Source organism: Trachypithecus francoisi, unplaced genomic scaffold (assembly GCF_009764315.1).
Source record: "Trachypithecus francoisi isolate TF-2019V2 unplaced genomic scaffold, Tfra_2.0 Lachesis_group3, whole genome shotgun sequence".
Lineage (NCBI taxonomy): Eukaryota > Metazoa > Chordata > Mammalia > Primates > Cercopithecidae > Trachypithecus > Trachypithecus francoisi.
In genome coordinates this window covers 139,569,293-139,585,469 of record NW_022681468.1, presented here as the reverse complement: position 1 = coordinate 139,585,469, position 16,177 = coordinate 139,569,293, and the positions used below count along the sequence as shown (strand labels likewise).

General features: G+C 38.2%; 1 protein-coding gene across 6 annotated transcripts in view; it reads left to right on the top strand.

The window, feature by feature from the left end:
- Positions 1–16,177, top strand: part of USP8 (ubiquitin specific peptidase 8) — a 77,955-nt gene that overhangs the window by 53,747 nt on the left and 8,031 nt on the right. For 5 of the 6 annotated variants that reach the window (XM_033190132.1, XM_033190131.1, XM_033190127.1 and 2 more), the window contains 6 exons: positions 480–624; positions 907–1,130; positions 5,096–5,680; positions 8,429–8,515; positions 14,285–14,365; positions 14,712–14,974. In XM_033190132.1, the coding sequence (XP_033046023.1) occupies positions 480–624; positions 907–1,130; positions 5,096–5,680; positions 8,429–8,515; positions 14,285–14,365; positions 14,712–14,974 (1,385 nt within the window). The remainder of the gene's footprint in view (positions 1–479; positions 625–906; positions 1,131–5,095; positions 5,681–8,428; positions 8,516–14,284; positions 14,366–14,711; positions 14,975–16,177) is intronic. The other variant, XM_033190130.1, reaches the window with a different exon arrangement.

Genomic DNA, 16,177 nt, shown 5'->3' with positions numbered 1-16,177 from the left:
CCATGATTATGCCATTGCATTCCAACTTGGGTGATAGAGCAAGACCTTGTCTCAATCAATCAGTCAATCAGTAGTCAAATATTACCTAGTCATTGCAAATGATGATATAGCTCTGTATTGATGAAAGATGTTCATAGAAAAGCAACATCATAAAGGTTTTATTGAAAATTCTCTGTAAGAGTAAACTCCAGAATGTAAAGTGGTATTGCGGTGGTGATGTTATGGGTCATTTTCGTTTTATATTTAGTAATTTATTTTCTGATTTTTCTTCTAAGATCATTGATTATTTGTATGGTTTTTAAAACCTCACCTATATAACCGTTTTATTTAATGTTGAATTTTGAATTCAGTTCTCATTTTGTCATTATTTAGAAGATAAATCTTGTCGTTAAGGGAACAACTTCAAAATTTAGATTTGTTGTGTTTTTAGCTGTTGAAAGATTGCTGCCATATTAAAAATATGATTTCCTTATTTATAGTGGGAAAGTAAAACTATCCTGCGCAATGAGCCTTTGATTTTAGAGGGAGGCTATGAAAACTGGCTCCTTTGTTATCCCCAGTATACAACAAATGCTAAGGTCACTCCACCCCCACGACGCCAGAATGAAGAGGTGTCTATCTCATGTATGTATGTGAAAATTTTTGTTTAAAATTGCTTTGGTAAAATATACTTTAAAATTGTTTTCACGGTAACATTCTTGGTTGTGTGTGCATTTGTCCTATTAGAGAGCAGTTTGTTTTCAGGCATAAAAATATAAGCCTGGAAGTTCACATTTTCTTTAAGACTGTTGTAATTGTTTTTTCACTTAGTTTACATTTAATTATTACATTAACATGCATGAGAAATGTAAGTACTGTGTATGGGATTTGCTATTCTAAAAAACATTTTTATTTTTGGAATTTTAGTGGATTTTACTTATCCCTCATTGGAAGAATCAGTTCCTTCTAAACCTGCTGCCCAGATACCACCTCCATCTATAGAAGTAGATGAAAATATAGAATTGATAAGTGATCAAAATGAGAGAATGGGACCACTGAATATATCAACTCCAGCTGAACCAGTTGCTGCTTCTAAATCTGATGTTTCACCCATAATTCAGCCAGTGCCTAGTATAAAGAATATTCCACAGGTATGTTCTTGATTTTAACTTTATTCTCGCTTTTGTTTTAATATTAAATATGTAGTATAGCTGGGCACAGTGCCTCACGCCTGTAATCCCAGCACTTCGGGAGGCTAAGAGGGGCGGATCACCTGAGGTCAGGAGTTTTGAGACCAACCTGGCCGACATAGTGAAATCCCCTCTCTACTAATAATACAAAAATTAGCTGGACATGGTGGTGGGTGCCTGTAATCCCAGCCGTGTGGGAGGCTGAGGCATGAGAATTGTTTGAACCCAGGAAGCGGAGGTTGCAGTGAGTCAAGATTGCACCACTGCACCCCAGCCTGGGTGACAGCAAGACTCTGTCTCAAAAAAATATATATATATATGTATATATACAGTATAGAAATGAAGTTTAATACATAACCTTTAACATCTTAGAAAAAAGTATCAATGAGAAGAATCTGTATGTTTTGATAAATTTTTTGTTTAAAAATTTTTCATCATAATTCAGTGTTATTGCCATGCCTGTGTTAGAGTAGATAATTCAAGGGATTTCCAAGCCAGTTGGCAATCCATTGCTACAAACAATGCCAGTAAAAGATTGCATTACCACAGTGAATTAGAATAGCCCTTTTGGGACTTTTTGTGTTATAATTTGACCCATAGTGTTTTCATAAATAGCTTGGCTTACATATGATAGGTATGTGATGTCAGTATTTTGGTTTTAAAACAATAGTTTAGTTCCATTTCCTTAGAATTTGACATGCAAATAACAGGCATGTTTAACAATAATCATTTAAAAGTTTTTAAATAACCAAGACGTTACAAATAAAAAAATTTTAGTCTTTATTTCCTTCATTTGGCTTTATTTAAAGAAAGGTTAACTAATGTTCCCCCTCCATGCATTTCCCAATAACATTTTTAGCATTCATTTTTGATTTTTTCCCCAGATATATTTAAAACAGTATTTCACATTTAAAGTGGATGACATTTGATTTGTGGAGCAGGTATTGAATAGAAAATCTGGTAATTTTTTGTTATAAACTGAAGTGGTTCATTCCTTCATTTTTTTAAGGCATTTTAGTATTGCAGAATAAATTGCAGACTAAATAGATGTGATTAAGCAACTTTTCTTAAAGGGTAAATTTAGGAAAGTCTGAAAAGAACTTATGTTACTGCATTTCCTTTCAACTTAATCTGTTTAAACCCTAATCCTTTTGTGTCCCAACATAACTTTATAAGATACGTACAGTTTTTTAGACACATTTTGAAGATCTGTGTGAAAAACAGCATGAGTGCCATGGGTCACGTCTGTAATCCCAACACTTTGGGAGGCAGAGGCGAGTGGGTCACCTGAGGTCAGGAGTTCCAGACCAGCCTGGTCAACATGGTGAAACCCCATCTCTTCTAAAAATACAAAAATTAGCCCGGCGTGGTGGTGCGTGCCTGCAGTCCCAGCTACTTAGGAGGCTGAGGCAGGACAATCACATGAACCCAGGAAGCGGAGGTTGTAGTGAGCCGATATCGGGCCACTGCACTCCAGCCTGGGTGAGAGTGAGACTTTGTCTCAAAAAAAAATCAGACAGCATGAAAGTTTGTAAATACAAGAGATGGATTCTTCTGATGTTTAGAAGGAGAGATCTGTATAAAATCAGCCACAACATAAGGCAAAATATCATAATTGCTCTACAAGTCGCTGGATCACAGAGCAAGGAGAATATTCTAGCTGAGAAGATCAAGGACGTCTTCATGGAGGAGACAGTATTTTATCTGGGCTTTAAGAGTAGAATTTGAGGATGAACGAAACAACTGGAAAATTGTATGACCAAAGGGATAGGGCATGCTCTGTGGCCATTGAACAGTTTTGGCATATGTGGGCGCTAGTCTCTGTTGGAGAGAGGAAATTATGATAGTAGATAACATTAGAAGGATGGACAAGAGTCATCAAGAGAGACTTGGATCAAATTTGAATTTTGTCCTGTAGGCACAAAGAACCACTAAATAATTTTAAACTTGAGAGTAACATGATCATAACTATACCTGTAAGATTAGGGAAAAATAGATCAAACCACCAAAATGTAAATGGAAACAACATTTATTTTTGTTTCTGTTCCACCTCTTATTGTTAACCTCATCCCCATAGTGGTTCTTCCTACTTTATTCTCAAATACGTGAAGAAAAAAAGACAAAGGATTTTTTTTAAGAGGCAGAAGGAGAACAGGAAAAAAATTATTTTTTCTACGCTAACTTCTTTTTTTTTCTCTTTTTTAAAAACAGGGTCTCATTCTCTCACCCAGGCTGGAGTGCAGTGGCATGATCACAGCTCACTGCAGCCTCGACTTCCTGGGTTCAAGCAATCCTCCCACCTCAGCCTCCTGAGTAGCTGGGATTATAGGTACTTGCCACCACGCCTGGCTAATTTTTGTATTTGTTGTAGAGATGGGGTTTTGCCATGTTGGCCAGGATGGTCTTGAACTCCTGACCTCAAGTGATCTACCCAGCTCAGGCTCCCAAAGTGCTGGTATTACAGGCGTGAGTCACTGCGCCCGGCAACTTCTTTGTTTTCTAGTAGAAAAACATAAATTCGTTTTATAAGAACACTATGTAGATTGTTATTGCCAGATGTTCTTAAAAGTTTTTATTTTTGTTTCATTACACAGTATTCTCAAGAAATGATGTTAGGGTCACTTCTCTAGTTTAATATGCTGTTAAATTGAGTTAATAAACGTTTAATTCATTAAATCAGGAACTTAGGTAATTTATTACGCAACTTGAAGGAAACCAGTTAGTATTTTACCTCCTGTAAAAGTTGTTAGGGAAGATTGCATTTGTTCCCTCAGTAACATAGTTATTAACTGTGCCAGGCACCGTCTCTATCCTTTTAGAGCTTATATTCTAGGAGGGAAGAAGAGCTTATATTCTAGGAGGGAAGAAAATTTTGAACAAGTAATTATAGTTATTTGATCAGAATGCCAATAGAGGGAGAAGAATAAGGTATTATAAGAGCATGTATCAGGGGACTTGGCTAGTTCTAGGAACAAGGGAAGTCTTTTCAGAGGGAGAGATGTGTAAGCCAAGACCTAATGTGGGCATTATCTAGATGAACAGCTGATAGACCTAAATTGGGAAGGAGCATGGCATCTTTGAATGATTTTTTTTTTCTAAGGCAAGTATAACCAGTATACACAGCCATATGACTGGAGAGGTAGGCAGATGTAAGATCACACAGGGCCTTACAGGCTATGGTAAAGATTTTAGGTGTACTGAGGGCATAGTGGTTAGCAAATCAAATTTGTTTTAAAGTGAGTACTCTGGCTATAATGTGGAGAAACACATTGGGGAGCGGGGGCAAGAGAAGAGATGGGCAACTAGTTGAAAACTATGCTGTAGTTCTGGTGAGAGAGGAGGTTGGCATGGTCTTGGCCTGTGGTAGAAGAGATGGAGGGACAGATATAGGAGGAAAATTATCAGCGTGTAGAAGGGTATGGGAAGAACATATCATGGGACTCAGGTTTTTGATTTGTGCAACTATTGGGAGAGTGGTTACATCCATGAGATTAGGACCATTTTGCGGGGGTGGGGGAAATCATGAATCCATTTTGGCTATATGAGGTTTGAAATATATGCAGTGACACTCAAATGGAAATATTGGGAAGGCATTTGGATACCTGAAAGTGGAACTTAAGTCTAGGTATGCCCAGGTCTAGGTTTTATGTTTTTAAATCAAGACATTTTTAACTCTTTTGTATACAAACCACTCAGGAAGAATTGAAAGTTGAATCAAGAGGATGTAAGTTCCAGTGATGTTTGGATATCTCCCATTCAAGTTCTGTTTTATGAGAAATCTTGACACTGAGTAATTAACAAGTAGATGTCCTGATAGATGTTGTCTCCACAAAGTGACACTTCTTTTTATCACAACTTGATCTCAAGAACTGAGGTTATTTCCTGATTTTTGACAGAAGTGTTTTGCTCTGTTTTTGTTGCTCTAGATTGATCGTACTAAAAAACCAGCAGTCAAATTGCCTGAAGAGCATAGAACAAAATCTGAAAGTACAAACCATGAGCAACAATCTCCTCAGAATGGAAAGGTTATTCCTGATCGTTCCACCAAGCCAGTAGTTTTCTCTCCAACTCTCATGTTAACAGATGAAGAAAAGGCTCGTATTCATGCAGAAACTGCTCTTCTAATGGAGAAAAACAAACAAGAAAAAGAACTTCGGGAAAGGCAGCAAGAGGAACAGAAAGAGAAACTGAGGAGGGAAGAACAAGAACAAAAAGCCAAAAAGAAACAAGAAGCTGAAGAAAATGAAATTACAGAGAAGCAACAAAAAGCAAAAGAAGAAATGGAGAAGAAAGAAAGTGAACAGGCCAAGAAAGAAGATAAAGAAACCTCAGCAAAGAGGGGCAAAGAAATAACAGGAGTAAAAAGACAAAGTAAAAGTGAACATGAAACTTCTGATGCCAAGAAATCTGTAGAAGATAGGGGGAAAAGGTGTCCAACCCCAGAAGTACAGAAAAAGTCAACAGGAGATGTGCCCCATACATCTGCGACAGGGGATTCCGGTTCAGGCAAGGTAAGCAGAAACAGTACAGATTGCCAACAAAGTGAAAAGGGCAGGCATTTCAAGTAGTCTTTTCAGGGGTGATAGAAAGTACTGATCTATCCACATTTGCTCACCTATTCTCCTTTGAGGCCAATGCCGTACATTTATGAAATGATTGGTTAGGAATGAAATTGCTTTTTGTATATTACGTCTATAAAATGCAATATATTTCTTTTTTTTTTTTGAGACGGAGTCTCGCTCTGTCACCCAGGCTGGAGTGCAGTGGCACAATCTCGGCTCACTGCAAGCTCCGCCTCCTGGGTTCACGCCATTTTCCTGCCTCAGCCTCCCGAGTAGCTGGGACTACAGGCGCATGGCACCACGCCTGGCTAATTTTTTGTATTTTTAGTAGAAACAGGGTTTCACCATGTTAGCCAGGATGGTCTCGATCTCCTGACCTCGTGATCCACCGGCCTCGGCCTCCCAAAGTGCTGGGATTAGAGGCGTGAACCACCATGCCTGGCGATATTTCAAATAATTGAGATAAATAGTTACCTTCTTCATTTTTATGTTTGATGTATGATCATGGAAAGACTAGAGTGAAATATAATCTCTTCAGTATGGGGGAACTAGATGCCAATATTTGTATGATAAAATTTATATCTGTTTAGAATATATCCAAAATCAGTGACATCTAAATGGCCCAACATTTATCTTTGCATGTAATGATTTTTTGGTCACATCAGTGTCATTTTTTTTCTTGCTTTATCTATTCAAATAATATTGGCAAATAACCCAGTTAATTTTGCTCTTGGCTACACACCCAAAATTGATAGCCGTAATTTTAGGGGACATTTTTTGTTATTCTTTTTCAGTCTCTAATAATGCCATGCTTTTCTTTTTTTCTTCATTATGTCATTAACAATGCCTTTTCCTTTTGAACACCAAGTATGTATGTATAATACCAAGAACAGTTATAGTCCTTTTTACATATATGTAAATGGAAAAAACATTTTTAGCAGTGCGAAAATGACTTCTAATGGAAGGCAGGATACCATCTTTACAGAATGTTAACTTCTATACTTCTCAAACAGCAGGCATGTTACCAAAATTAATTCATAGTCAAGCCGCTCTTATCCAGGGAACCACTTATCTGGTAACCTCTGCTATTAAAAAAGATAGCTTCCATGCAAAAACCTTCTAAACACACCAAATTAGTGATATGAAGCCCATGTACTAAAACGCTCTAACTGTATTCACAGGAGGAGCAAAACATGTGAGCTCCAAGATACAATTTAAGTATTATTCATTGAGTAGCTACTATATGCCAAGTATTTTCACTGCATTATCTTATTTACTCCTAATGATAATCCCATAAGGTATTTAATTTACAAGTGAAACTGAAGTTTAGAGGTTAAGTATTTGCTTAAGATCATCACATAGACAGATTCCAAAGCCTTTCCATCTTGCTATGCTAGAGGCATGCAGTCTTTAGAACTTAAATCATTCGTATTTGTGGAGTCATTTAGTATATAGGTGCCAAATATTCCTACACATCTAAGATTGCATTCCTTGTGTGCTCCTTTTAAAAGTAGGAGAAATATGTAATTTATTCTAGAATAAATTTTGTTAAAATTATCACTAATTTTAAAGTTTTTAGTAGAGTTATTTTAAAATAAGATATAAAACTAAAATGAGTTTTTAAAAAGAATCTATGGGCCAGGCGTGTTGGCCCACACCTATAATCCCAGCACTTTGGGAGGCCTAGACCAGTGGATCACAAGGTCAGGAGATCAAGATGATCCTGGCTAACACGGTAAAACCCTGTCTCTACTAAAAATACAAAAAATTAGCCAGGTGTGGTGGCATGCGCTGTAGTCCCAGCTACTCGGGAGGCTGAGGCAGGAGAATCGCTTGAACCCATGGGGCAAAGGTTGCAGTAAGCCGAGATCGTGCCACTGCGCTCCAGCCTGGGTGACAGTGAGACTCAGCCTCAAAAAAAAAAAAAAAAGAATCTATGGTGTTATAAGAAGATATGAATATAGATTTTTGCATTTTTGACTATTGGTCTGTATCTTAATTTCTCCATTCTCTTGAATACTTTAAATTTTTTGAAGCACAACTCCTTTCAAGGTAACCAAAATCATAATAGTAAGTAAAAGATAATGTTCAGCTGGGTGCGGTGGCTCACGCCTGTAATCCCAGCACTTTGGCAGGCCGAGGCAGGTGGATCACGAGGTCAGGAGATCGAGACCATCCTGGCTAACATGGTGAAACCTCGTCTCTACTAAAAATACAAAAAATTAGCCGGTTCTGGTGGCAGGCGCCTGTAGTCCCAGCTAGTCGGAAGGCTGAGGCAGGAGACTGGCATGAACGCGGGAGGCGGAGCTTGCAGTGAGCCAAGATCGCGCCACTGCACTCCAGCCTGGGCGACAGAGCGAGACTCCGTCTCAAAAAAAAAAAAAAGATAATATTCAAATTAGGTCATGGTGAATATACATTAATGATCAGCATTTTATACTTGGCCATGTAGTGTGAACCAGTGCTTCACAATCCACTTTGATTTTCGTCTTTTTTTTTTTTCACTGATTCATCAGAGTTCTTTAGTTTTTTAAGTATTTTGACTGTGACAGTAAAATATAAGAAAATTTTCAGAGGCCTTTTTTTTTCTCCTTTTACATTTTCAGTCTCATAGATTCAGTTGTGTTAGCTAGTAGCTTTATGTTGGAAGGAGAGTTAAAATTTTCTTTCACTTCTGTAATTTTAATAATTTTACAGCCATTTAAGATTAAAGGACAACCAGAAAGTGGAATTCTAAGGACAGGAACTTTTAGAGAGGATACAGATGATACTGAAAGAAATAAAGTAAGTAGTTCATTGCAGGAAAAAACTGGAAAAAAAACAAACGTGGATTATAACTATGTGATTATCTTACCACACTGTCATCTTTTATCATGAGATCTACAGTGTAAGGGGATCGTTGCCATCTTTGGTAGCTGGTGTTTTGCTTGTTTTTACACGATCATTCCATTTATATGCTAAAGGAAATAGAGTTTGTCTTCCTGTTTAAAGTTTGACAGCATATTCTATTTATTTTATGAAAGTAAAAAATATTTAGCCCTTACCATATGATCCAGCAATTCTACTTCAGGGTATATACCCAAAAGAATTGCAAACAAGAAGTATTTGTACACCCATGTTCTTAGAGTATTATTCATAATAGCCGAAAAATGGAAGCAACCCAGATGTCCATCAGCAGGTGAATGCATAAACAAATGGGATATGTACATGTAACGGAATATTATTCAGCCTTAAAAAGGAAGGAAATTCTGACACGTTACAGCATGGATGAATCTTGAGGTCATTTGCTAAGTGAAATAAGCCAGTTGCAGGATAAATACTGAGTGATTCCATCTCTGTGAGGTTTGTAAAGTAGGCAAATTTATAGAGACAGAAAGTAGAATGGTCGTTGTCAGAGCCGGAGAAAGAGGAAATGGGGAGTTATTGTTCAGTAGGTACAGAGTTTCAGTTTTACAAGATGAAAAGAGTTCTGGAGATTGTTGGCACAGCAATATACTTAATGTCACTAACCAGTGCACCTTAAAATGGTTAAGGTGGTAAATGTTATGTGTATTTCATCACAATTTTTAAAACACATAGGCTTTGTATAAGACATCTTTGCCGGGCACGGTGGCTCATGCTTGTAATTCTAGCACTAAGGGAGGCTGAGGCGGGCAGATCACGAGGTCAGGAGATTGAGACCATCTTGGCTAACAGGGTGAAACCCCATCTCTACTAAAAATACAAAAAAACAAAAAGTAACCAGTTTTGGTGGCGGGCGTCTGTAGTCCCAGCTACTTGGGAGGCTGAGGCAGGAGAATGGATGAACCAGGGAGGTGGAGCTTGCAGTGAGCCAAGATCGTGCCACTGCACTCCAGCCTGGGCAACAGAGCGAGACTCCATCTAAAGAAAAAAAAAGAAGACATCTTTGACTTTGTTTTTCCTTCAGATCTTGAGATACAATTTGCATACCATAACATTCACCTGTTTTTATTTTTATTTATTTATTTATTTATTGAAACGGCGTCTTGCTCTGTTGCCCAGGCTGGAGTGCAGTGGCTGGATCTCAGCTCACTGCAAGCTCCACCTCCCGGGTTCACGCCATTCTCCTGCCTCAGCCTCCCGAGTAGCTGGGACTACAGGCGCCCGCCACCTCGCCCGGCTAGTTTTTTGTATTTTTTAGTAGAGACGGAGTTTCACCGTGTTAGCCAGGATGGTCTCAATCTCCTGACCTCGTGATCTGCCCGTCTCGGCCTCCCAAAGTGCTAGGATTACAGGCTTGAGCCACTGCGCCCGGCCAAAATTCACCTATTTTTAACATACAGTTCAGTGATTTTTTTTTTTTTTTTTTAGTAATTTAGTGTTGTGAAACCATTAATACAATCCAATTTTAGAACATTGCCGTCACACCAAAGAGACCCCATGCCCAATTTAGTCTACCCTAAAGCCCAGGCAACCCTGAGTCTACTCTCTGTCTCCATAGATCTGTCTTCTCTGGGATATATATACAGTCTTCCCTTGGTATCTGTGGATGACTGGTTCCATGACCTCCCTCTCATACCAAAATCTGAGGATGCTCAAGTCCCCTACATAAAGTGGTATAGTGTTTGCATATAATCTATACACATCCTCCTATATACTTTAAATCATCTCTAGATTACATACCTAACACAGTGTAAATGCTATGAAAATAGATGTTATACTGTATTTTTTAGGGAATAATAAAAGCCTGCACACATTCAGTACACCCAGAATTTTTTTTTCAAGTATTTTCAATCTGTGGATGGTTGAATTCACAGATGCAGAACCGACGAATACAGAGGACTGACTCCATATCCGATCTAAATCTGTGTGAATTTAACATGTTAAATTTTTGTTAAGTCATTCTGCTGTACTTTGCCATTAAAAAAATCTGAGACCAGCCTTGGCAACATAGCAAGACCCCTTTTCTCCACAGAAAGGGGAAAAAAAGGGCGGGGGGGTGTGAGGGTATGGTTGCTCATGCCTATAATTCCAGCACTTTGAGGGGCTGAGGCAGGTGGATCGCTTGAGCCCAGGAGTTCAAGACCAGCCTGGGCAACATGGCAAAACCCTGTCTCTAGAAAAAAATATAAAAAAGTAGCCAGGTTTGGTGGCGCCTTCCTGTAGTCCCAGCTAGTTGAGAGGCTGAGGTGGGGGGACCACCTGATCCTGGGGAGGTCAAGGATACAGTGAACCGTGATCATGCTACTGCATTCCAACCAGGGCAACAAGGGTGTTTGTTTTCAAACAAAAGGGGGAAAAATGACATAAAATATATTAAGGCTAGAATGACTGACAGAATTCACAATTTTCTTATTTTTGACTGCAATAGTTAAAGGGCCACAGCAACAACAAACACATTGATATACCAAAAAAAAGTTCATTAACTACAGAAGTCAAATAATTTATAGAATCTATTTGTTTAGATCTAAGATTAACTAAATATAACACATAACCCATTAAAAACATGTAAGAATGATACAATGGACTTTGGGGACTTGGGGGCAAGGGATAAAAGACTACAAATAGGGTACATTGTATACTGCTCAGGTGATGGGTACACTGAAATCTCACAAATCACCACTAAAGAGCTTACTATTGGCTGGGCACGGTGGCTCATGCCTGTAATCCCAACACTTTGGGAGGCCGAGGTGGGAGGATCATTTGAGGTCAGGAGTTTGAGACCAGCATGGCCAATATGATGAAACCCTGTCTCAACAAAAAGTAGCCAGGCGTGGTGGCAGTCGCCTGTAGTCCCAGCTACTTGGGAGGCTGAGGCAGGAGAACCACTTGAACCCAGGAGGCGGAGGTTGCAGTGAGCCGAGATCAGGCCACTGCACTCCAGCCTGGGTGACAGAGTGAGACTCCTTCTGGAAAAAAAATAAAAAAGAACTTACTTATGTAACCGAATATCACCTGTACCCCAATAACCTATTAAAAAATAAAAAATAAAACAAAAAGAACACACATTTTATTAAAATTCTTCTAAGAACCAAAAATAAAATTTCTTAAGATGTGTAAGCCTGACAAAGATTAAGAACTTAAGCCTTAGTCAAACAGCAGTGCTCCAAAAGTGAAACTCAAAGGAGCTGAAAATGAGTTAACAATAAGAGAAAATGAAGACATATACACACACACACACACACACATATGCCTTCTCTTCTTCTGACATCCTTCTGTTCCTTTTAAAGAGAAAGTAGGGATTAGATGACCGGAAGCACAAAGTGAAGACTAAAAAATAGAAAGTGAAAATTGAGGTTTACAGTTACTCCCACTGGTCCTGACATTTTAAGCAGGGCTTCACACCAGCTACAGCCCAGATCTTTGGCAACATTGAAAGGAAAGCAAAAGTTGTCTTTGTTGACCACCCACCATCTTGCCCCATCTCTGCCCTTCAGGAAGCAAGGGTACTCAATATATCTTCTGGCTGTCTTAAATCTCGTACTGTATAATCCACTCTACACTCATTCTGTGTAAAATGCCACAGACAACTAAGTATTGATTAAATAACATTTTAAAGTAATTCTCAGGTGTTAAGAAGGCTCAGCCTTCTCAAGATTTAATCATTGCTAAAACTTACTGTATTTGCTGAGCAACTGCTGTGTCTCTAGGACTGTGCTAAATGCTTGATGGCAGTGTTTCCGAAATCCATAAGGTCATAATCAGTATAAGCCTAGGTGTAGTGGCACACATCTGCAGACCCAGCTACTTGCAAGAGTGAGGTAAGAGAATCATTTATGCCAAGGGTTCAAGAACAGCCTCGGCAATGTAGTGAAACCCCATCTCTGAAAATTTTTTAAATAAATGATATTTGCAAACATTTTCTCCCAATATGTGGCTTATCTTTTCATTTTCTTGATGGAGTTTCTTGAAGCACAAAAGTTTTTGTGGAAGTCCATTCTGTCATATTTTTCTCATGTGAATAGTACTCTTGGTATTGTATCAAAGGAACATTTTGTCTGACCCAAAGTCATAAGGTAATGAATATTTTCTCCTGTTTTCTTCTTAAGGTTTTAGTTTTAGTCCTTAGATCTATGATCCATTTCAAGTTAATTTTTATATACAGTGTGGTAAGGATCTAAATCCATCTTTTTGTATGTGGATATTTAGTTGTACTATTTGCCTTCATTTTGACAGAATTTTTTTCCAGCACAGATTCTATTTATTACATGTTTGTATTCAACAGAATTTGTCACAGGCAGGAGTACAGTAGCATGATCATAGCTCACCTAACCACCTGGGCTCAAGCTTTGACCGCTTGGGCTCAAGCGATCCTCCCACCTTGGCTTCCTGAGTAGCTAGGACCACAGGTGCATGCCACTAAGCCTGGCTTTTTTTTTTTTTTTTTTTTTGGTGACGGAGTCTTGCTCTGCCCCCCAGGTGGGAGTGTAGTGGCACACTCGGCTCAGTGCAACCTCCGCCTCCCATGTTCAAGCAATTCTCCTGCCTCAGTCTCCCAAGTATCTGGAATTACAGGTACATACCACCATGCCTGGCTAATTTTGGGTTTTTTTTTTAGTAGAGATGGGGTTTCTACTCTCTTGTTGGCCAAGCTGGTCTCGAACTCCTGACCTCAGGTGATCCACCCGCCTTGGCCTCCCAAAGCGCTGGGATTACAGGCGTGAGCCACTGTGCCTGGCCAAACCTGGCTAATGTTTCAAAATTTTTTTGTAGAGACGGGTTCTCTCTATGTTGCCCAGGCTGATCTCAAAACTCCTGGGCTCAAGAGATCCTCCTGCCTTGGCCTCCCAAAGTGCTGGATTCCAGGTATGAGCCACCCTGTCTGGCTAGAATGTATATATTTTAAGACATGAAGAATATAAAAATAGAAATGGGTGGTTCATCAGGTGTTTTTGTTTTCTATTAATAATTTTTTAAAGGAAGTGGAAGTATCATATTCAATTGTATTGAGGTTGATGGCTCAGTATATTGGTTTGTTTTTACTTATATAACATTTCATCAGTATTTTGTGGAATGAATGAATATAGAAGAAGAAATGTTAGCAGAGCAAGATGACTTTAGGTAGATTTAGAATAAGCCATGATAATAAAATTTTGTAGCCTTTCTTATGAATATTCATTTGCTAGGATGCTGTATCATCTATTCTCTACTTACACCTCTTAGCATACAGAGAAAGGGCACACTCAGTCCTGAAGAATACATTAGGTTTATATTTTATGTAATCGTTTACTGTGGAAAACTAAAAAAAATTTTGACTAAACTACCTTGATATGCAAAATTAAAAAAAAAATGTGGCCTTTCTTATTTGCTTGGATCTACTGTCTTCCTCCCCATGAACTACCACAGAAGGCCATCTACCTCCACCTCGCCACCTGCTCTCATTACAGGCTTAAGACATACTCCTCTACACCTTGGTAGAGTCATGTTTGGACTTTGAGAAAAAGATAAATTTTTTTCATCTCTCAATCTGTCTTTTAAAATATGAAGGGCAGCCAAGGCAAGGTTTTTTGATTCTTTGGTACAAGTAGCTTAAGTTTTTATATGACAAAATTTAATTGAAAAATCAGATTTTTTTTTTTTTTTTTTAATTAGGCTCAACGAGAACCTTTGACGAGAGCACGAAGTGAAGAAATGGGAAGGATCGTACCAGGACTGCCTTCAGGCTGGGCCAAGGTAAAAGTCAGAATTAGCAATGAAATAGCCACTGTGTTCCTAAAAAATGTTTTTAAAATTTGTTTATTTTACATCTTCTGTAATGCAGAGTCAATTCCATTTCTCCAGTATGAGATTTCTCAATACCCAACCTGAGATGCTGGCTACAATATATGAGCATTCTGGCATTTATCATTTAGAAATGGTGTATTACTTTAAAACCTTAATTTATTTTGAAGTTTATCACCATTTTATTCAAATTATTTTAATCCAGAAGTAAATTTAGCAGAATACTTTGGAGTAATTTGTTTATATAATGCTTATTTTTGTTTTTTGACCTGTTTCTGTTTTTTCTTTTCCATCTAAGTTTCTTGACCCAATCACTGGAACCTTTCGTTATTATCATTCGCCCACCAACACTGTTCATATGTACCCACCGGAAATGGCTCCTTCATCTGCACCTCCTTCCACCCCTCCAACTCATAAAGCCAAGCCACAGATTCCTGCTGAGCGGGATAGGGAACCTTCCAAACTGAAGCGCTCCTACTCCTCCCCAGATATAACCCAGGCTATTCAGGAGGAAGAGAAGAGGAAGCCAACAGTAACTCCAACGGTTAATCGGGAAAACAAGTATGTGTATCTTAACTCCTAGAACTAAAATAATGTGCTGTATTTCAAAATTTCTACTCTGAATCTATCAGCATGTTAGTGTCAGGGAGTTGGAAATTTCTGTGGATGGCTATACCAGCCATTATTATTTACCACAGAATAAAACAAATGAATAGAGAAAATGTTGTTGGTTTTTCTCCCAAGTGCTCAGTTAATATCATACCAGAGAGGATTATTTTAAGCGTTAATGTAGATATAAAATCATTGTTATGTTTTACAGCCTCATGCCAGAGTACCTTCACATTTTTCATAGACCTCCTGTGGTCCCTGAATCTCCCTTTGAGGACCATAATTTTCAGGTTTATTGAGCTTGCCTTGTTGTAGCACTCAAGTTCCAAACTTTTTTTTCCCTTAGCCAATAATGTGAGTGAAGTTTTCCTACAGTATTAAAATAACAAGCACTTTAGTATATCAGCCTCTAATCCTTATTCTGTTCCTTTTTCCTTCATTGTATTTTTGCTATTCTGTTTACAAATAGTGACCAGTAGGTTAAGTTTCCCAAAATAGTGTTTTATTTAGCTATACTTCTGGCTTTGTCCCTTTTGGAATCCTCTTAGCTTATGACTGATAGGGCTATGAGGAGATGATTTTAAAGTCTGTGTACCACTTCTAATCTTTACTTTCTTGGGAGGAGGGGGGAAATAGGTGGAAGTATAAATAAATGGGTTTTTTCCCCCATTTATTATACATTTGTATTTGCGAAGGAATTTTAATTAGGCTGTCTTTTAAGCCTCCTTAGTAACACATCCTAAGAAAGTTGAAATTTTTTCCTCCTGAGAACTTACCCTGCTAGGTATTTGAAGGAGCTTTTAAAAATTCTATTAATCTTGTTATAGATTTTAGGGTTCATTATAATAACTAGTGAGATTTAATTTCTTCTTGAGTCATCATTCTTAGTAAAGTGTGTTAATTTGATAGTGTTTTAAGGACTATCATTTGCTGTTCATGTATTTATGTATATTGAACAGAAAAAGCACACATGAGTACATGCACCTGAGTGCATGTAAAGAAGAGCTGATTGAAATATAGTTTAATCTGTCCTCAGTATTACTTTTAGGGGTGGAAGAACATTAAGGATTGATTAAAAAAGAAAAAGACCTATCAGTTAAGATTTTCCTTATGCTTCAGCAGTTCTAGTAGTTCCACATATAAATAAAAAACACC